The following is a 21,624-nucleotide window of genomic DNA, read 5'->3' on the forward strand; positions in this document are numbered from 1 at the left end:
ACCTGGTTGAAGCACAGAATACCATTTTAATGACAAATTAAAAACCAAAGGGGGGTGTGCGTGTGAACATATTACTTTGGGCAAAAAGGTGAAATCCTTCTCCAAGAAAGTTAAACGTGAGAGAAAAATGCTATGCTGCAGAAATGAGCTGGAGAATTAATGCATTGTCAGAGGGAGTTTGGAGAAAAAGAGTATCTTCCCAAGTTGACATATGACTTAATGAGGGGCTGAAGAAATGTAGTGGAGGTATAGAGGGGAAATAGATAAAAATAATTCCAGTTTCCTCTTACCATCAGCCTTTCAGGTGTTATGTGTTTTCTTTGCCTCTTGAGTCTAATAAAACACTTGTGGGAGTCAATGAAAGTATTTTTGTCTCTGTGTTCTATTTTTCCCCAATAATAGAAATTTTGAGAAAAAATGAAACACCATGGTAGTCGAAAGGCATTTCTTTAGATAATGTAGATTGCAAATTATTTGCTCACAGGACAAGCAGTATAATCCTACATCATAGTTCAGCTTTTAAACCAGTTTTGATCTACTTTCACAAAACTAAGGCTTTAAGAAATTTAATTGCCAGACGGTTTCAAAATGTACTTACTGTTGCACATGATAAGCTATGTTGAAACATACCCTTTCAAAAGTAATTTAGATACGGTCAGTGCATATGCTACCTGAAATAAATCGCTTTATGTACAAAGTGGGGGAAGAGCATGTTTCATAGATTACTGCACTGAAGCTTTAGAAATGTGGCACAGTATTGGATATCTATATAATTTTTAGCAATTGCTGAGACTTTGTAGCCTAATGATTGAGAGTTTTTACATTTTCCAGATGTTAGGAATTTCACTGTTGTGCAAAGAAACTTTTTGCTTTAATTATATATATTTCTTTTAAACTGAAATCATAAGCTGCTTGCTTATGATAACTTGCTCCATTTATCATGACAGTCTTAAGAGTGCACCTTCAAAAATAGATTTTGTGTAACTGCAGAAATGGAAAGGAAAGTTGAGAGGTAGTTTTATTAACTGAAGAAGGTTAATCTTGTATGGTGAACTTCTTGTGTGGATAATCACAAATCTGAGCAAAACCTCAGTTGTCTGCTGATGTACCATTTCCACTAGTTACAATGAAATACATTATATTAACAGGATGAAGGATTATATTAATATAAAAGTCCTTAGATAAATGTTTCTAATGATAGAATATCGTTCATGATAAGCAAGTGGAAGAAACAGCTATAATTAAACAACTGTACATAATGTCAGTAGTTTTATGCCAGCCAGTGAGAATCCCTTCCCCTAGGAAGGTAGCTAGAACTACCGACAGAAGCATGATTCAGGTTGGTGGACACTGACTCAAGGATTTCTGCTTGAAGTCAAGCTGCAACCACCAGTGAAAAGTGATTTCAGTTAATGCACCTTCCTGCACAGCATCTAGAGAAGTAACTGGAGGGAGGTGTTATTCCTGATTTTGCTTCATATTACATTTCAGAATATGGGTTAGTCTCCTTGTGTCTCCCAGGCCCGACACCATCAGCAACACAGCTGCCGTGACGTGTTTCATTTTACCCACCGAGTGAAGGCTACCACACCATTTGTTGTGTGCAGGGGATTTCCCACACAGAAATTGCTATGCTTTTACTGTGCATAGCATGTGCAATGAGCCTGAAGTTTCTGGGAAGTGTTGGATTTACCGTAAATGTGCAATAAATTTGGCACTCGGGGAGTGTTTTGGGCTTACTGTGAATGCGTGAATCAGCCATGCAGTCTATTTAATGGCAAATCTCAAGCTTCCAGGCAGTGTCTGACTTACGGTGTGTGAATGTACAGTTAGAATCACAGGTTGGTTTGGGTTGGAAGGGACCTTTGAAGACCATCTAGTCCAACCCCCCCCACCATGGGCAAGGACATCTTTCACTAGATCAGGTTGCTTAAAGCCCCATCCAACCCGACCTTGAACACTTCCGATGTCGGGGCATCCACAACTTCTCTGGGCAACCTGTTCTAGTGTCTCACCGCCCTCACTGTAAAAAATTTCTTCCTTATATCTAATCTAAATGTACCCTCTTTTAGTTTAAAACCATTGCCCCTTGTCCTATCACAGTTGATCTGGACAGGAACTTCAGAAATGCACTGCATTTCCAAATGACAAGTAGCTGGAAAAGGGGACATGTTTGGGGAGACCCAGGCTAGGGCGGCTCGGTGCAGATCGTTGCAGAACAGGTCAGTGCCTTCTGGCAATCGGGGAGACTTCAGGCTTTGTCTTAGGTTTGTTGTTCCTTAAAGTGAAAATTGCGGGGTACTAAACTCCTGTAGAGAGATTAGAGAGCTGTATAAGGTCAGAAAAAAAATAGGTGGGGTTTTTTCACTATGGCTTTGCATTATCTTCCCATAAGCTATGTATGAGACAGTGATGGAGTAGAGAATGTGGAGCTCCCAGAGAGGCAGCGTTTGGGGGGAACAGCTATGGGCGTGAGTCCAGACTGGTTCTCCTCATGAAAGCAAAGTGTGCTGCTGTCTCACTGTACATGTGCTTTGCCTGTTTGAATAAATCAGCTGGAGAATGGATTTTTTTTTTTTCTTTTTTATCTCATTGGGAATAATTTTGCTGCCTAGTTTTGAACCTGGAGGCTATTTTTATTTTTAAGAGGATTTCTCTCCTGATGAGGTGATAACCTAAAATGGCACAGGAGGATCTGATGCAGCATGTTTTTATTCAGGGGCTTTGTTTTACAGTCAAGCCTAGTGATAGAAAAAGGAAGCTTGAAAAGAAATTGTTAACTTTATAGATCTAAAGATGTTCACTTTTCTGCACATGTGTATTTATAGTTTTGAACATTACACTACAACTTATATGCCAAAGAAATGCTTGGATCCCATCCAGTCCTCCAATGGATTATACATTTGCAGAATCTTATTGTATATGTAGAAATACACATATTGCATAAAGACCATCTCAGAGAAGAAGCTAGGGAAAGCTGCCCGGCAGAGGACAGGAGGGGATTTGAGGATGTACTCCCAACAAAACACGGAAGAAGATTGGCACTACTTACAAGGTTAAAGCCCAGACAAAAGCAAGAGGGCAGAAGGAATGTCACCACGTTAGGAAATATGCACTGACAGCTAATACTGTTGCTGCGGATAGATGTTTTGGGCACAATAGTTGGTAGCTGTCCCAGGACCAGCACAATTGGTGCTTCTGCCCTATGAACAGCTGGTTGTGGGTGGTGAAATTGCTGCCTTAAAATCAAGTCAGGCCACTACCACCCTTTTTTTTCTCCCTTGTTGTTTCTCTTTAGAATGACTGTGACTTCCAGGGGCATCTTTAATAATGTTCCCTTAGCACGTGCACCAAAGGTATCTCTAATTTTTTCACTTTGTTTCCAGAACAGCCGCCTATTTCTCTCTGTTTGCAGCCCCCACCCTCACCCCGAGGACATGATAGTGGGCCGTGAGCTTCTGGACTAAAGAATCAGTCCCTTAACTGCCATAAAAAGTAAAAAAGTCAATCTCAGTGAACTTTGGTGTATTTTTCTAATTGATGTGAATGAGATGAAAGCGATAGCTGACGCCTGTGACCTCTGCAGAATAATTGTGTATCATGTGTTGCGTGAATAAAGGGGTGTGCCATAGCTGCAAAAAAGGGAATTGACACCATTCTGCTCTTTAACAACATCCATTGGTGTGTGTCATCTAAGTACATTAGCAGCTGTCGCCCTTCGTTTCTCTTCTGCTCACCTCCCACATACTTCGTTCATTTGCATGATGCAACTTGGTGAGTTAAAAAGTTTGATGCTTAGAATTGTTGAGACTCTTGGTCCAACTTATTTTCATAAACGCAAGTGTAATTATTAGTCTGCTGATACTCTTTCCATCTTTACCAGAACAAGACAGCAGAACACCTGGGCAGGTTCTTTCATGTGTTGCTGTATTGGAACCTGTAGGAGGAATGCATTGACATAGGTCTACATTACAGATAAGATACTTATCAAAGGAATAGGTTCTTCAGTGGTGCAAACTGCCACGTACATTGTTAGGACTGAGGTCTGCTCTCCAATGTTTTTTTTTCAACAAAATTCTTTTGAGTTGATTTTGTGGTATTTCTTTCTCAATCAAAAATGAGTAGTATTGAAAAGGCTTTGAGCAAAATTGAGTTTATATTATACATTTGTGAAAGAAGTACTATTCCCATGTTTTGATTTCATTAAAGCTTTTGTGTCCGGCTGTAAACCAAGCTTCTGCCACCTCTTACTCCTCATGGAAGGTTTTGGGCCAATCCAGGCTGAAGTGCAATCATCTTACTACGTCACTTCAGTCAATTCAAAGTTGAAATGTTCATGCTTGTGTTTTAAATTACGTATTTAAGCCTCTTTCTCCTGGAGTTGAGAAGAAGGTCTAACACAGACAGTATGAGCTTGCTTTCCCTTCCCTTGGTTAGGGAAGGTTAGAGTGTTACCCTGTTGCACAGAGAAGCTGTATGGTACTAAGTACGCTGTAGGAAAGCTAGCACATACTGTGTGTGTGCTGGAGCTGGATTTGTTCTGCTCTCATCTGGTCTGTGGGAATTTATTTGACAGTTGAAGGGATGTTTGAGCTGGCTGTTAAGTACTATGGGAGCATTAGACAAATGGGACTGAAGATACTGTTCTGGAGAAGGTCTGTCCAAACATCTGTCTTGCTAACTAATTATACTTAATATAGTTATACTCAGTAAACGTTTTGGTGAGAAGTTTGACTTGCCTTTTACAGCAGCAGTTATGCTGTAAAGCTTTTAGCACAGGTACAGTTGTACCTCTTATGCTGGTACAAAGCAGAATGTACTTCGATAAGCATCCTAAATAAATGTTGGAATATGGGCTAACAACATAAGTACTTTTACCATCATATATCCAGATCCATGGTAAGAAAGACAGGAAATATGAGTTTATGCTGGCACTGTTAAAACAGCAACACCTTTTAGTTTCACAGGGACTAATTTGTGTGAGTCACTGATGATGAAAAGGTTATGCTTGAAGAACCTGGTTCAATAACTATTGTATTTAGATGGAGCCTTTCCTGGGCTTTGGATCAAATTTTGATTTCTAACTTCAGGTATTTGTAAGTTAGAAGACATTTCAAATGCCTCTGGATTTCTTTTGATGTGTTGAATGTGTTCCAAAGTGAGTAATTGTTTGAAGGACTTCAGAAATAGTACAACTTACTTTTTATCACTGTAAATCTTTGCTATAGGAAAGTCATAGATAAAGCCAAACCCGATTGTGACTGTAGGGAGGGCAATGCAAGGGAAGTAGGTGAGACTACTTTCTACCGCAGTGATTAAAAAACAGAGCAGTGTGCTCTGGGCTGTGAATTAGTTTGGAAAGGTAATGTTTCAAGTTGTGGGATAAGCAAGAAGGGGCTAAAGCACTTATTGTGAGCAGCTTGCTTAAACACAACATTAAGCTACATGGGAAGTCTGTTGAAAATCACTTTAGCAAAAAAGCAACATTTAGGATTAGAAACAGTTTGCCTGTTAACATCTAAAACTAATTTCCTGGCTGTGACTTCATGGCAACATCTGTATCACATGAAAGACCTAAAACCAAATGCTGGTCAAGAAATATAGAAAATATCCAGAAGTATATTAGTATGTGATCCCTGGCTGGTTTTTTTGAACTATCTGAACTTTTCCACCTTTCATTTTCAGGCTAAGCTGTGAAATGTAGCCCTCCGGTTACGCCTGGCTGTGAAATTATGTTTTCTAGGAGCTGGCAAGTCCTGTAACTGTGCAGGCTCTCTCTTTAGTTGCCCCATGTAATGAGGGAACGTATGTTTGGAAACATCATAACAGGCTAAATACATTGCCTTTCCTTCTGACCATTCCTTCCTCCCAGACGTCTCAGATGCTGCTTGTAGGTTTTTGCTCTAGAGCACAGCCCCTGTCTTTACTTGGGCTGTGGCTGCCCTGCAAGAGCTACGCCTGCCCTGGTGCTCACGAGGCTCAGTGAGTGCAATTCTCTGCGAGCAGGGTTTCAGCGGGATTTCTGTTTTGCTCACAGCTTGTGCAGAGTGCAGCAACTAATTTACTCCCTGACTTGAGTTACTGTGATCCTATTACGTCCCAGTTGCATTCTTTACATTGGCTGCCTATAAAGCACGGATTAATTTAAACTCATAGTTTTGATTTTTAAAGCGCTTAATAGCATAAAGCTTGGCTATGTTTGAAGATCATCTTCAGCCTTCGCCTTCTGGGCATCTGTGGTTGGCCACGGTTCACTGCGTAATGTTTCCCACCCTCTTGCTCTAAATTGGGATGTATACTCATCTTTACTAGGGTGCAACCTGCTTTGTTTCTCAGCTTTTTGAAAAAGCTTCTTTTTATTTTTAGTGTGTAATAGAATTTGATTACTAACAACAGCTCTGTACCTTCTTTCCCTCCTTCTTTGAAGCCATGTTTGACAGGAATCCAACAAATGCTGTCTTAGCAATCTTGCTAATAAATGTACAATTGCCCAGTGGTAATGCAGGGCACTGTGCCTTTGGAGAGAGTCTGGAAAATGAGCCCTGCTCACCAGCATAGGAACGTACGGGACAGCAGCTCTTCTCTGGAGGTTTATAAGTACAGAAACCCATTTTGGGAGAGCATTTTGTGTTTAAAACATTTGCATTCTAATCTTCCAGAATAGCCATACGTTCAAAGCATAAGCCTGCAACTGCAATATATACGTCAGACTGGGTGACTTCTAGGACATCAGCTGTGATCTGCTCTTTCACTGCAGCAGTGGTTGCATCTAATGGACTGGTGAGGCAGCTGATGCACCTTCCCCAAGAAGGCCAGTTAGAGTTCTGTTTAATAACCTAAAGGCTGGACTGAGGGTCCTAACCTAACCTCCAATGCTTGAGAAGGAAGAGGCTGCTTTGCAGTGGACCTTAAGAGAATAACAGTCTTTTCACATCCATCTTCTCATCTGAAAAGCTTGTTTCTCTATGGATTAGCCCTCTCTCCCCCTTGCCCAAATGTACCTGTGAAAACAATTACCTGGTTTAGGCCAGACAACTTAGTACTCTGAATGAAGCCAAAAGGTGTGTTTGTGGGGAGTGCGTCTGATGAAGAAACTGGGTTAAGAAGGTGGGAGATCAGCAGGCTATGTAATGCATGAGGAAATGTTTCTGGGTCTGTCAGAAGAAAACCCCGTCCAAATAAACTGTTTCCACAGACTGGTTTGAGTCACAGAAACAGCTTATTTTGATGATGAAGATGTTCCACGTGGCCATCCTCCTACTCAGTCTCTTTTCTGTATTAACATAGTATCATAGGACGTAAGTCCAGCAGTTTAATTATGCTTTTGCATGGGTATCTCCTTGAAGCTTTTATTGCATGGCTTTTAAAAATGTTGGTTTTTTTTAATGGGGTGCTATCATTCTGCTCTCTAGGCTGATCAGTTCTCCTCTCTGCTTTGCTCTACTTCTAATCTTACATCATAGCACCTTTCACATTATTTCAGGTGAGAAGGGGACTATTATAAAATGCTTTTGTGGTGTTGTCAACATAATATTTTATGCCTTTCCTTCTGCATCATAATCTTTATGGTCTGAGATTTTTCTCTGCTCCTTAAGAGAAATCCATATGGGCCTGTCCTCCCTGACCCTAGAGCAGCTGCAGTTAATGCCAAACCCAGGAACATGCAGCAGACACCCCTTGCTCAGGGATCTTGTAGAGTGTGTTCAGTAGCTTCTCTGTATTCTGTTTCTCATTCTCAGCTTTATTCCTCTACTGGCCTCAGTACTCTCTTCCCTGCTGCTTCAGAAAAGCTTAAGTTTTTTGGTTTATGCTCTCCCCTTACCCAAAACCCTTGTTACTGCAATCTGTGGTGCGAGTTTCTTTTTCTCCCTAGAAGTAAATGAATCACTTCTCTTACCAGATTAGTCCTGCTTGATTAAGTCCTCTATCAAAGAAGCTAGGTGCTCAACATTGGTCCTCCTGGGAAGGTGAGAACATGGAGCACAGTGGTGGGACACTGCTCAGTGGCTTATTACGTGCCTGTCAGATGCCATTGTTTGTGGAGGGCTTGTGCAGGCAGGCAGTCGTGTAACAGTGTGTAACAGTGTTGGAGCAGTCTTCTGCCTGCCCCGCGTTTGTCCCTAGCTGCCAAGTTTTGTGTGGAGCCGGCAGTGTCCGTGTGTCTGTCCTCACTCAATCTTCCCTTGTGTCTTTTTTTTTTCCCTCTCCTATAGTCACCGGAGGACTAAACTGGGTGGCTTTATCCACTTTGTTCTGCAATTTGGTGGCAAAGACGACAGTTACGTGTCTACCTGTCAATGAAGGGGGCAGGAACAGAGGGATATAAATGCAGACAATAAGCCACATGCACCTTTTCCTAACACGTGGTGGTGGGGAGTGTGTCTGATGAGAAGGCTGGTGTGGGAAATCAGCAGGCTACATAATGCATGAGAAAACGTTTAGAAAATATTTAAATAACAGGGGGAGACCATCTATTTTCTTTCACTTGCTAACGCTCTGGGAGCTGCACTTGCCAGCAGCCCCAGAAGCCTTCTCCGCCCCTTAACACTCTTCGGCTGCCTCAGAGCAAAACTGTAAGAGCGTAAGCAGGGAGCTGCATTTCAGTTTTGTCAGGCTAGTGGCTGACAGGCGAAGTGCCATGAGGAGTGATACAGGATTTTTTAAGGACGTTATTTAAATCCAGGACGCGATTTCAAACACTACAATTCCTCAAGTAACACTAGGTTGTACAGAAAGCATGTTTTTCTCCCTCCAGACTGGGGCCTCCAAAAGCACCATTGTACAGCTGGGTCCAGTTTCAAGGCTACAACTGTATATTCAGTTTTTCCCCTTCCAACAGACCCAGTGCCATCCCACTCTCCTGCGCCCTGGGGTGAAAGAGCAGCCCAAGCGCAGAGATGCTGCAGCTTGTGGCATGTGAAACACAACTTGGAAACTTCTGCTCTAGAGCACTTTAATCAGATCAAACACTATCATTTTTCCTTCCACACAGAGCTTTGCTATGACTGAAGCAGCAGAGCAGTATTAACTGCTAGCATGCTCATCATCGTGCTTAACTAAAAGCAGACTCTTTCCATGGTACCCTATAAAGAGATGATCATAATTCACAGTACAATTTGGTATTTTAACAGCCTCCCACCCCAAATACAAAGTCTTTGGTGCAGCCGATGTATAAATAAACTTCTATCTAAGACTGGTTACTGAACTAAGTGGAAATACTAAAGAGTAAAGCCCTTCAAGGCAGAAAATATTTTGGTTTTGTTATGCAATTACACAGTGCAAAGGAAGATAGGGCCCTGACCCAGAGTGTAAAGTTCAATTTAACGTTATGCGCCCGGTTAAAGTAGGCACTAATTAATCAGACCTACTTGGGTAGAAAGGATTCTTATGCATCACTTGAATCCAAGCTGCTGGGATAAGCAGGCACATCTCGGGAACACAGGACTTTCTCTTAACTAGAATCAAACACGACCCCGTTATCCTCAGGTGGTGGAAGGCAAACTAGAATTGTTGTCAGCCCAGTAACTGCAGCTAGCCCTTGTATCTGCCTTGGTATGCCAAGTACGCTATAGACATAAGAGTGACTGAGATATTCTTATAACAAAATGTTTTTATGCATCCACTTAAAAATACGTAAAACGGAGAAGAAAGTAGAGTGCTCTGGCCTTGGGCTTCCTACGCAGAGGCAAGGTGAAATAGCAGAAATGGAGAAACGTAATGAGTTAAATCACCTTCCAGGCTTGTACGCAAGTGCCAAACCTCTTCAAAACACAAGGTTCTCACAAACACCATTTATTCCAATAGGATACACATCGCTAAATAAAATGAGTCACTATGAATGAATCAGATTGAGTGGGAACAAAGTAGGAGCTCTTTATAAACTCAAAGCATATTGGGCAATAACTAAAATGCCTGCAAATATTCAGAGCGCTAGGTAAGAATGAATTTATGCCAGCTCGCAAAGAAGTACTTTTTGTATCTTAACACTTACGACCAAATAATTATTTTATGTCACACCACTGACGGAGATGAGACTAGAAGTTGTGAAAAGGGAATATCATTAGGAAAGCTAAGATCATTGTATTGTTTACTTTGGGAAAAGAGAAAAGCAGTTAGTATTTTATTGCAGTTACAGCAACAACTACAGCTAAGCAGTAGCTGTGTGCTCATTTTGAAACTGTGTTCTGTTCAAACAGCAATTATTACAATTTTTTTTATTAGCTGGTAAATGGATGGCTAGGAAATTCTCAAAACAGAAATCTGTAAATCCATTTATAAAATGTGACTTGCAATTAAGAAGCATCATTTTAACAGATGATCTTTTTTAAAATTAGGCATTACAAAAAATGGAATAGGTTGTTCTGTCTGGCTTAAACCATTTTGATTATTTTGTTAAATAAGGAAAGGGAATATTCAATTTAGTATGTGCATAAGCTAATATTTACATTGTTCAGTACATAGAGGCAGGATCACATTATGAGAAACTGAAAGACGAAGAGAATAAACTGTTCTCAGGGTCCACTGTAGACAGAACAAATATTAATGGACTTAAATTGTAGTAACCTAGAGTCAGGTAAGGTATTAGAAAAACTCTTTCTAGTGATATAGCTAGCGAGGCATGGGAAGGGATAGCACAGGGAAGTCATGGAACTACCCTCCCTGGAAAACATTAACCCAGTTTTCAACAATGTTTATCTACAGTTGAACTGCTCTGGGACAGACTATAATTATCTCTTCAAGTCCTTTCCAGCCCTGTTTTCTAACAGTTTTAATAAGGCTATTGTTAGTGATTTTAATCTCACACAAATCGCCTTTGCCACTTGAAGATGCTGCTCTCAAGTTCTTCCTCAATCACTTGGTCATGCACATTCCTGTGTTGTAGCATGAAAGTAGATCTCTGGTCAGTCTCACGCAGGAGTAAACCAGCATCATTGTCCAGATTCGATTAAAGACAGCACGCTGCTCTGTCTATGCAGCCTCTGCTCTTTGCTAGCGCATTGCATTGTAAAGGATATGCTGATTTCCAGAAACAATACCTGCCATAGAGAAATCAGGACAGAACAGAAGAGATGAAGCAGATTTCTCCTTTAAGTTAGCTGATCTCTATTTTTATTTTTTTTCCCCATTAAATATATGAACGTTTGAAAGAAAACAAGTGGACGGCGCATACAGAGCAGACGCTGGATAAAGGTGGAGTATGAAACCGTCAGAATGCAATGATCCCACTCAATGCAGGGACTTGCTAACTAGTATTACATTGGAAAAGAAGAGGTAAGCACAAGGGAGAGAGCTGGAAATTCAGATTATACATTTAGGTTATGTAGTTGACAGAAAAATATTGTTTCCAAGAATTTTTAATTTAAATATTTCTTTTGCCGCAGTCCTTGCATTAACAAGCCAGTTGGATCTCTTACCTTGAATATCATCACTGCCTTCAGGTTTTCTTCAGGTGAGAGGGAGAGAAAACATTTTATCAGAAAAGATATTCTTTTCCTATGCATTGTCATATACACACTTCTGCTAAAGACAAGGTCCTTCAGCTGCTTGCTGAAGTCAGCAATGCCTGTCAAACACAGCATGCCCTGTAGTAAACTCCACAAAGAGAAACGGCAATCGCCCTTATCGACGCAGAAGAGGCAGGAGGGAAACATCACCAGCTAGATGGCTTGGAGATGCCCCTGCGTTGAGAGATTAGGATGAGCAGGATGTCCACAGGTAGCAGCAGGGCCTTGTAAATCTTAGCTATGTAGCTGTATGAAGATGACTCAGAGTGTCAGCTAGAGAATAGCGCTGTAGGGGACTGCAGGAGTAATGCCACTAAAACACTGCTTCAAAAGACAGGGCTGGCTTAAAACTTAAATGTAGTATACTCACGGGGAAGTTAAATCTGAGCATATCCAGAAGTCTTAGGAAAAAAGACGGGAAGGCCTAACTAAGTAACACTTCGGCTGCTGAACAGTTTGTTGGAGCAGGAGAACTGGAGCAGGTTTTTAGATCTGGCACATGGTGCTGGTTTTGTCCATTAGAAGCTTTCATTTTATCTTGTGAGGGAGGTGGCACTGAGAAATTACCTACCAACAACCCACGCGCATCTGTATTATAAAAGCAGTGCAAGAGTTTGGCAGCCTGTTCAGAGGGCATGGTAGATGGTTTGAGTGGCATGCACAGAGAACCAGCCAGGGGGCTTGCTGTCCACCGTGGCTAACGTGTCCACGTAACTTGAGGAGCATTCCTTAAGCACCACGTTCATACTAAACCCTAAGCAGCTGGAGCGGCTGTGTGAAGTGCAGGCTTAGATTAATACTAGAGACATCATTAAGTGAGTAATTAAGAAGCTGAATCTCTCCCCTCCCTATCACTTCACCTACTTTTAATAGAATAGCTCCTCAGCCATCTTCCCTGGGGGAATGTCTACTTTATCCTTAATTCTGTCATGTGTATTTTACAGGTAAAAATATTGCTGAAAATATTGTCTTGCTACATCTGTGCAATGAACAGAAAGGAACTGAAAAGTGACAAATGTATTAAAAGAATTAAAAGTTAGTCAGAATAAAGACAAAAAGACACTTTTCTGCTATTTGCCCACGATGTGCGACATAGGCTGTACCATGTGCTGAAAGCCCTGACAATCAGGGCTTGAAATGCTAGAACAGAAAGCCCTCCCTCCTCCCCATGAATTATTTGGGCTTATTCCCAAGTACTTTTTAAATAACTGGTTTAGCGTAAGATCTTACACACGTTAGCAAAGTTCTGCCAATCCTTCTATCAATTAACTATTGCGGACGATCTTCCTGTTTTTGTAGTAATATTAGGATTTAGTTCATAGAATTGTCAATTACAAACCTCAGTATTTGCTCTCAGAGCACAGCCTAAGCCCAAAAACCCAAAGGCTAAACGTTTCAAGCCACTTACACCATTGAAGAAGCAGGGTAAAATCTAATGAAAAAGTTTTAGGTTTCTTCTTATTTTTTCCTTTGCGATATAGGCTACACATTCATTTTAACATCCAAAATTCATCTGTAAGAGATCTAAACGATAGTTGAAAGACAAGAACAAAGGATTTACCTAGTGAGTCATCAAAGTGCTTTATTTTATAAAGCCTTGCTCATGTTTGGAGTGTAATCTAAGCACTAACATATACAATAATGAGTCTTCCTTGTCCTGTCCAAATAAACAGTTTATCAACAAGAATGAGTGACAAAACTGCTACACAGACAAAAAGAATGCTTTGCTGTAGATGTCTAAAATTGTCTAAAAATGTACACTCGTTGGCCGCAATTAAATATGTACTCCAAGTATGTGTACCTCATTTTACTTCAGGGCCTCCCTGTGGCCTCATACTTTAAGAAGCCACAGCATGCTTCAGAAAATGAAACTTGGGTGAGAACGTAGACAACTGGGGTATAGAGGGAGAGGACAAAAAAAAATATCCAGCCACAGTACCAACTTATTTAAATACATACAATACAAAAGTATACACATACATTACAGTGCTGCGGACATCGCTAAGTCAAACGTAACAAAAAATCCTGTAGGAAAGGTTGGGGAAAGGAGAAAAAAATTAGTACACAGCAACAGGGATAGTATTGCCTTTGGCCGCTGAAGAGAGTGTAATGGGTTGCTATTGTATAGGCTCCTCTGAAGTAAACCACTACATACGTTATGCACAGTTGCAGGCTTAACAGCACTGACGTTAGTTATGGAGAAGGCATGCTGGCACTCCTGATTTGAGTTACAAACGATGACGGGGAGGGTTTGACTTCTCTTAACGTTGCCTACAAAATCTAACAATTTCAATAACGAAATTTTAAAGGCACAGCTTTAGCACAGTGTATAAGTAGATAAACTTTTAAGCATATGTAAATTTGTCTCTTTCAAGCATGGAGTCTTTCAGGGAAAAATACAAGAAGAGAAGAAATACAATGTTGTTGTTTAAAAATTTTAAACAAGTTAAACATGATCAGCACAGTTTTAGGCAATGTACTATACAATCAAACTAAATGGTAGGACAGGTCATTCTGATGCCAAAAGACGACCTTGGGAAAAATCCCTCTGAAATATCCTTTCTCATTTTATTGTAAAAGAGTAGTCCATCACGGAGGTGAGCGAGACATTCACTTTAGTACACTACTGCACATTACACCTTGGAAGATGACAAACATTACTTCATTTGTACTGCAAAATAACTTTACATGTAAACTCAAAAGTCATATATTGTACACGGCTCTGAAATTCAGAAATATCCCTGCTTTCCTAATAATGTAAACAGTAAAATTCAGGGTTCATTTTTCGAGGGATAATCTATAATAAAATACCGCTGTTTCAACAGTACAACATAAGCATTTAAACTTCAAATTCTTAGTAAATTACAAGGGAATGGAATTTCTATCAGTGTGCACATCTTTCACGATGGGTGAAAGATGGAGCTACTATTGCCCAAAACTATGCGCTTCTTCAGATAAGCTTTTTTCCCACTTGTAACATTATTAGTTCCTATATGGCAAGAATATAAAACAAACGAAAACTTCAGGTAACCAAGTGAAATAAGGAAAGTTTTCCCTTAACATAAGTTTACTGTAGCAAAAATGTACACATAGCATGAATTACGTTAGCTCTTTGTAAGATAAGAGACGCCGGCTCTCAGATGTCTGAGAGGCTGAACTTCCTGATGCAGTGTGCTGAAAAGAAGACAAAAACCGGAGAGGGAGAAAAAAAAGGAAAAAACCCAACTGCTAGGAACTGAATGGGAAAAGCCTCCGGCACCAAGAGCTGTTGCAGCTGCTTTTTTAAGGAGTGCCAGTGTGCAGGGTGTAAGTGTAACATTCGCAGTAAGGTTTTTATTATTGTCGTCATCATCAAGAATACTGTCATGTATCTTTTCAGTTCAAAAAATAAACTGATCCACAGTTTACAATTTGATACCAATATTGTAGATTTAACATGCATTTACTCTTCCCCACCCCCACCCCACACCTCTTTGCTCATTTATTCCGTTTCAGCTGGTAGCATCAGAGTATTACTGTCACAGTGCACTCTGAGTAAGCTGTTCTATTTATTTAATTTATTTTAATTTTTTTTTTTTTGCACACACAAAAGAGTCAGAAATAGCTAGAACTATGCTGGGAATATCAGGCAGCTGTTAAAGCGAGTACTCCACCCCACGTCAGTCATCTTTGCCAGCAGATGTAAACAAAGGGGTTGCTTTCTGCAAGATGAGCGCTTCTCTGAGTTCCTTTTTTTCCCTACACTTGTAGCCACTGCTGCTGTCCCCAGGTCTCGTGTCTGTCCTATGTAACATGATAGGTTACGTCAAGATGTTGGCAATAAAGTCCAAGAAGCGCTTTGAATACTGTTCAGGATTAACAGTTGAAATTTCTGCACCAGCCTATACAGAGAATTGGGAGGGGAGAGGAAAGAAGGAAGAACCAGTGGTTTATTTGATGCTTTGTCACCAAGAGTGTTACTCACTCAATGAATTTCATGTGCAGTCTCAGAACCAGACACTAGAAACACAAATTGTAATGGCCCTCAAGCAGATTCTTACGGATGCCTTTTCAGGCTTCACACGAGTACAATGATACTCGGTACTCACCACCGTAACTGTAGGACACCCATCTTCCATTTCTGAAACCTATTCTCTTTACTTTCATTGTACTTCAGTCTCCTATATAATTTCTACTGCATACTTAACCATGCTACCCACTGACTCTTCAACAGATTCTGGTCTGTTGAGCAGCAGTGTCTTCATATAGAGGAGACTAAATTATCATACTCAGATCTGGCATGTCAATACTTGTGTAATGTATATTGCTATCTGAATGCTAAATAACCTGGTTTGGAATATATGGTAACGATCAGCAACATTTTTTCAACATATAGGCATTTAAATCTGGACTCACTGAATAAGCTGTACAAAATTGCTATTCCAATGAAGTCACGATTCCATTCATATTTTTATTCGAGGTTTTCAGAGCCTTAGGCCACATTTGTATTTATATTTTTTCCATTTTACAAAAGGGGAAAATTGCATGCATCCAATTAATGAACAAACTTCAGTGTCAGGTGGCTCAGGATGGAGACAGCAAAATAAAATGGTTGTCTGAAAGTAGTATTCTGTAGTAAGTTCTAATCACAGCCAGCTTTAATAATCATAGTTATTTACAACGTTTCTATCCCTTATTTAAGCCAGAAGTGTGAGCTTTTGAAGTTTGCTACATTCAAAGTTCATTAATAATTGCGAGATAATGGCTGCATATGGTCTGACTCAACTTTCAGCTTCTCTGAAAGCAGAGAGAGTAATGAGAGCATTGCTTTAGAGAGACAAAAAACACCTTCTGCAGGCCTGTGCAGGGCTTATTGCTGGGCAGTCCACATCATGCTCTACTGTAAACTAAAAAGCCCTGAGCCCTTTGCTTAACCCCCTCACAGCACCCTGATCCTTTAGATTCTTAAACAGAGAAGGAATTATAGCCTCATGAACAGTTATGCTCTTTTAATAAAGTTTATGAAATTTGAACCTTAAATCACCATAGGAGTGATAATGGTAGATACAAATCGTAATTCTGGAAGGCTGGGCTGCTTCACCATGGTTCTTTGGTGTCTGCTGCTAAGCAGCAATTTCAGTCAAAATAAAGAAATTCGTGGCAGTCAAACAGAAGCCTTCACTTAATGGTCTCCAAGTATTTAATATGTACATTTTACGCTTAATTTTGCAAATTGTACTTTTTTTTTTTAATTAGTCTTGTAAAGTGAGCCACATTATATGCTGGAAGAATTAACTTTCAACAGGCTGTACCAAATAATGAAACCATCACTAGGGCCCTGCATCTGAAATAAGATTCACAACAGTGTTCACAGAGCTGTATACTAATACAGGTATCCGGTGAACAGCTTTGTTTGTAACAATAAGGTGCATCTCACAAATTTAGGACGAAGTCCTAAAAAGGCATCTCACTAGAGTTCTTTATGGGTAAGAAAGCTATGTGTACAGCTGAAAAGGGAGTTCCACTCTCAGTGTTTAATGTGTAGCAGTTACTCTGTACTTTTGTATTACATATTAAACTAGAAAAAAACCTGAAAAAATTCTGATCTATTTCCCCTTTTCCTAGATTTCTGAACTGTGCTATATCAGTGCACTACACAACAAAAATGCAGAAGTGTAAACGGAATCAGAGGAAAAAACCAACCCAGATACTTACCCCATGCTTTACCGTTTTTGCAGCATGGGCAGCTTTCTTTTTTGCATCATAATGAGTAAGAATGTCAATAATGGCCATAAAGTATACTTCCTTCCTAGGTGCATCTGCAAATGGCAAACACATGGCAGTAAGAATGACTTTTGAGACATCTTAATCATAAGTCCTCCTTCTAACAAAGGAGACTTTATAAGGCTCAATCAGCAGCTAAGACAGGTTAATGTCAGTCAGAATCACAGATCTGTAAAGACCACAGGCTCAAGCTGTCCTTAATTGAGAGTTTAACTGCATTCATATATAATGCAAAACCCCCTAAATGAATGTAAATTAAAACACCAGCATACAGAAATAGGAATTATTGCTCACTTAAAGTAATGTGGATTTCATCTTCCTTTGTGGAAAAACTACAAAGTTTTATATGAAAGGTAACGCTTCTGTGTCAACAAACAAGATCATATTTTCTTTATGAATAAAACCATGTATTTTTCCATGTAAATGCTTATAAAAAAAAAAAGATAACTTTCCTGTCTTGAACAGCCACAGGTAACTAGTTATACTTCGTTTTACACACTAACATCAAACCCAGTTTCAGGCTTCTTACACACTCCTTATGATGACTTTCTTAGCTGGAACACAGAAATTGGGTATGAATGCACAAATTTTCAAAAAGCAACCAAAAAAGTGAAATATAACTTGGAATGCTGCTTTTCTCATTCCTTCTAGACTGTTTTTAACAGTGTTATCTTATCTGCCAGGAAGAGAACAATTATAGATACTAGATTTCCTGAAAGGGATGAAAAAACCCATGAATTAACTGAGAACTGCTGTATCTGAACAACTAAGCCAGTATACGATTTGATTGTGTAGTAGGTGAATTATTTGACTGCATCCCCACACATCACAATATTTAAGAAATATGTTCATAACAATGCTGAGCATTATAGGTGTCTTCTGCTTTCTGCTGCACCAAAGAGCAACTCATTTCCTCTTCTGCAGAGTGAATTTATATTTCGCAGTTTAACTTTGCCTTTACGTGGTTGCGAAGACTTTAGGATTCTGGTGTAAGAATCAAAACACCTTAACATAAAAATATTTATTACTGCTTACTTTCATGGGATTTTATTCCATAAACATCAATAGCTGGATCAAATTCCCCTGGAGCCAAAGGCAGTGAGCTGTTCAGTGTGTTTCCTGGACTGTCTGGAGGGGTTCCAATGGGGTGGGTCCCATCACTTTCACCTTCCTCTTCTCCATCATTCTCTTCACACTCTACTTCTTCCTGTTCAGCTCTTTCAACATCATGAATTCCAACCAGCAAGCTGTAGTCCATGAGTTTTAACTGAGCAAGGAACTAGAAAGTGATAATAAGCAACTTATCAATATCACTGAAAAATGCAAGCTCCACTTACAAACAGGAGAAGTTACACAAAGATGTCATCAGTCGAGAAAAACAGGCACTTCTAAGAGGGAGCAAAAGGGAGGATTAAGCGATAAAGCTAGCAGAGAGATACTTGAATTTATTAAGATGTAGTAACAGCACACAGGTCACTTGCAACTTAGATTATAAAAAGCTGTAGGCCACTCTCCCAAAATCCTCAGGGAAAAATGATTTTTCCTGTAGCGAAGACCAGTGCTTGTGTGAGCCGATGACTGTCACTCCTGCCTCGTGTTTCAATTAGGGCTATCCTGTCACTGCTCAATGTCCAGACCGGCCTCTTGCTATCAGGTGTGCGGCGTGCTAAATCTGCCCCCTCACTCCCTTTTAAGCCTTCTTAAAGACTGATGAAAAAGTCTTGCAGTGGAAAGCAGTGAAGTTTTACACCATGAAGACATGAAATGATGCTATATTCTCTTCACAGTGACAGGCTCACAATTTAAATCACATAAGCAAAATATGAATGTGAATGAAAGGGTGGTTTTGAATAAAGACTGAGGATGGGAGTTTCTTTAGAAAATTGAAAGATGAATACACTTTATGTATAGACAAAGTGTTATTTTAGTTGAGGGGAACAGGATAAGGCAGAAAGCTAACAGAGAAGGATGGAAATAAGGAAGGTATAAAAGCAGGAAGATGGGATAAACAGTTCAAGGGGGTGAGGGGTAGGCAGGGCAGAGCTGTGCTGCAGCCTAAAAGCAATACTGCGATTTTTAACTTGTGGAGCCCTTGCTTATGGTATGCAGATAAAGAGGCTGAAAATACAAATTGTTTCAATTTTTAGAAACTCTAAATGGTTATAAAAAGGAAGTTAGAGCAGACCAGAGAAGAAGGGATTTAAGCCAGACTTTGGAATAGTGATAGTGATGAAAGAGATGAGTACAAAATACTAGGAAATGGGAAACTACAGTTTCTCAAAATCCTGATTCTGAGAAAAGAGAGGAATCAGAGATAACAAAGTGACTGTAAATTCAAGTGCTAGAAGAAATATTGTGAGATTGAGAAGAGGTTTTAAGAACAAAGAAATTGGTTTCTAATAATTTCAATATAATAAAGCAAAAGACTCTTTACAAGACTAGAAGAGATCTAAGTTTGAAGAGATGATGTACAACGATATACAAGAACAACAGATGAGATTGGCCAAAGGCAATAGAGTGGAAGGACTCCAGGCATATCATTAGGTACTTGATAAATACCGGGAGAGACAGGAGAAAAATCTACCAATAATGATACAAAAAAGCACGAAAGAGAACAGACTCTTGGGAAAAAGAGTGACCTGCAAATTAGAAGAGAACGGCTCTTGGGAAAAAAGTGTGCTGCTGACAGCAAAAAGACTTAGGGAGATCAGCACAAGGAAAAGATCATCTGATTTAAAATGGAAAAAATATCCTTATGTGCTTTTTCTCAGGACATTTTCAATGGAATGAGGAGGCAGGAAAATACACAAGAGGACATCAAAACAGCAGTAATAGGTATTTGTCTGTTTGAACACAGGAAGGGGACATAAGTCTCAATTATGAGAGTGTGCTGGTTTTGGCTGGGATAGAGTTAATTTTCTTCATAGTAGCTCGTATGGGGCTGTGTTTTGGATTTGTGCTGGAAACAGTGTTGATAACACAGGGATGTTTTCATTACTGCTGAGCAGTGCTGACACAGAGTCAAGGCCTTTTCTGCTTCTCACACCACCCCACCAGTGAGTAGGCTGGGGGTGCACAAGAAGCTGGGAGGGGACACGGCTGGGACAGCTGACCCCAACTGGCCAAAGGGATATTCCACACCATATGACGTCATGCTCAGCACAGAAAGCTGGGGGAAGAAGAAGGAAGGGGGGATGTTCGGAGTGATGGCGTTTGTCTTCCCAAGTAACCATTAGGTGTGATGGAGCCCTGCTTTCCCGGAGATGGCTGAACACCTGCCTGCCGATGGGAAGCAGTGAATGAATGCCTTGTTTTGCTTTGCTTGCGTGTGTGGCTTTTGCTTTACCTATTAAACTGTCTTTTATCTCAACCCACGAGTTTTCTCACTTTTACTCTCTGATTCTCTCCCCCATCCCACTGGGGGGGAGTGAGCGAGCGGCTGCGTGGTGCTTAGTTGCTGGCTGGGGTTAAATCACAACAGAGAAATACAGAAATCAAACTTACTTAATGACAAACAAGAACAGATATAAAGTCACATAGTTTAGAATACTACTCCATAATATGTTTAACTATAAATACTGTGTGATAAGATAATCATAGGCTAAGTGTCACGCATTTCTTTTCATTGTAGTGAAATGTGAGTGTTTACATATTGGGTACAAAGTGTATACTATCAGTTATCTAACAAGGGCAGAAGAACCAATAAAAGAAAAACAAGGTTAAAGAACAGCTTGCCATTGTTAAAATCAGGTGCCAGATCACTTCACACCAGTGGTTTACATGGATATTTAACAATGCTCTGTATAAATTTCAAAACCATAAAAAATAGCCTCTCAAGACATGATCTGGAATCTGCCATTATATTCACAATCCAGTAAATGGTATAGAAGATTGCACACAATCCACTTTCTGGGGTAATAAAGTATCTTCCACATTCCTTGCACATACTTAAGATCTTGTCTGCAACCTACTTACTGTAAAAGCGTTAGTCAGCAACACCAGTACATGTTAAAAAAGCACAAAACTTAAGCCCAAATAAACTTATCTCTAGAGCTGTGACATTGGTAGAGCAGTTTTCCAGCACAATATTTTAAATATAGAATAAACACGCATTGATTATTTCACAAAATATTTATGTTTTCATAATTATCATCACCATAAATTTCTCATCGTTATTATGATTGGAAATCACGATTTCCTCAAAAGCAAATTATTGGGTAAATTCTAAAGTTACGGTATTTTGTTTTGTGCAACTACTGAGATGTAGATCTGAAGAACTAGACAAGTCAATTCATAGAGCTATTTTGATATAAAAAGCTGAAAGTCTTATTAAGTCACAGACACATTTTGCTATCAG

At 39.8% G+C, this 21,624-nt stretch overlaps 1 protein-coding gene across 3 annotated transcripts in view; it reads right to left on the reverse strand.

Annotated features, from left to right (window-relative positions):
- Positions 1-13,069: 13,069 nt before the first annotated feature.
- Positions 13,070-21,624, reverse strand: part of PIP4K2A (phosphatidylinositol-5-phosphate 4-kinase type 2 alpha) — a 120,158-nt gene continuing 111,603 nt past the window's right edge. For all 3 annotated transcript variants that reach the window (XM_076331683.1, XM_076331684.1, XM_076331682.1), the window contains 3 exons: positions 18,303-18,546; positions 17,199-17,302; positions 13,070-15,385 (listed from right to left, as the gene is read on the reverse strand). In XM_076331683.1, the coding sequence (XP_076187798.1) occupies positions 15,305-15,385; positions 17,199-17,302; positions 18,303-18,546 (429 nt within the window). In that variant the 3' untranslated portion in view covers positions 13,070-15,304. The remainder of the gene's footprint in view (positions 15,386-17,198; positions 17,303-18,302; positions 18,547-21,624) is intronic.

This window comes from Aptenodytes patagonicus, chromosome 2 (genome assembly GCF_965638725.1).
Source record: "Aptenodytes patagonicus chromosome 2, bAptPat1.pri.cur, whole genome shotgun sequence".
NCBI classification, from domain to species: Eukaryota; Metazoa; Chordata; class Aves; order Sphenisciformes; family Spheniscidae; genus Aptenodytes; species Aptenodytes patagonicus.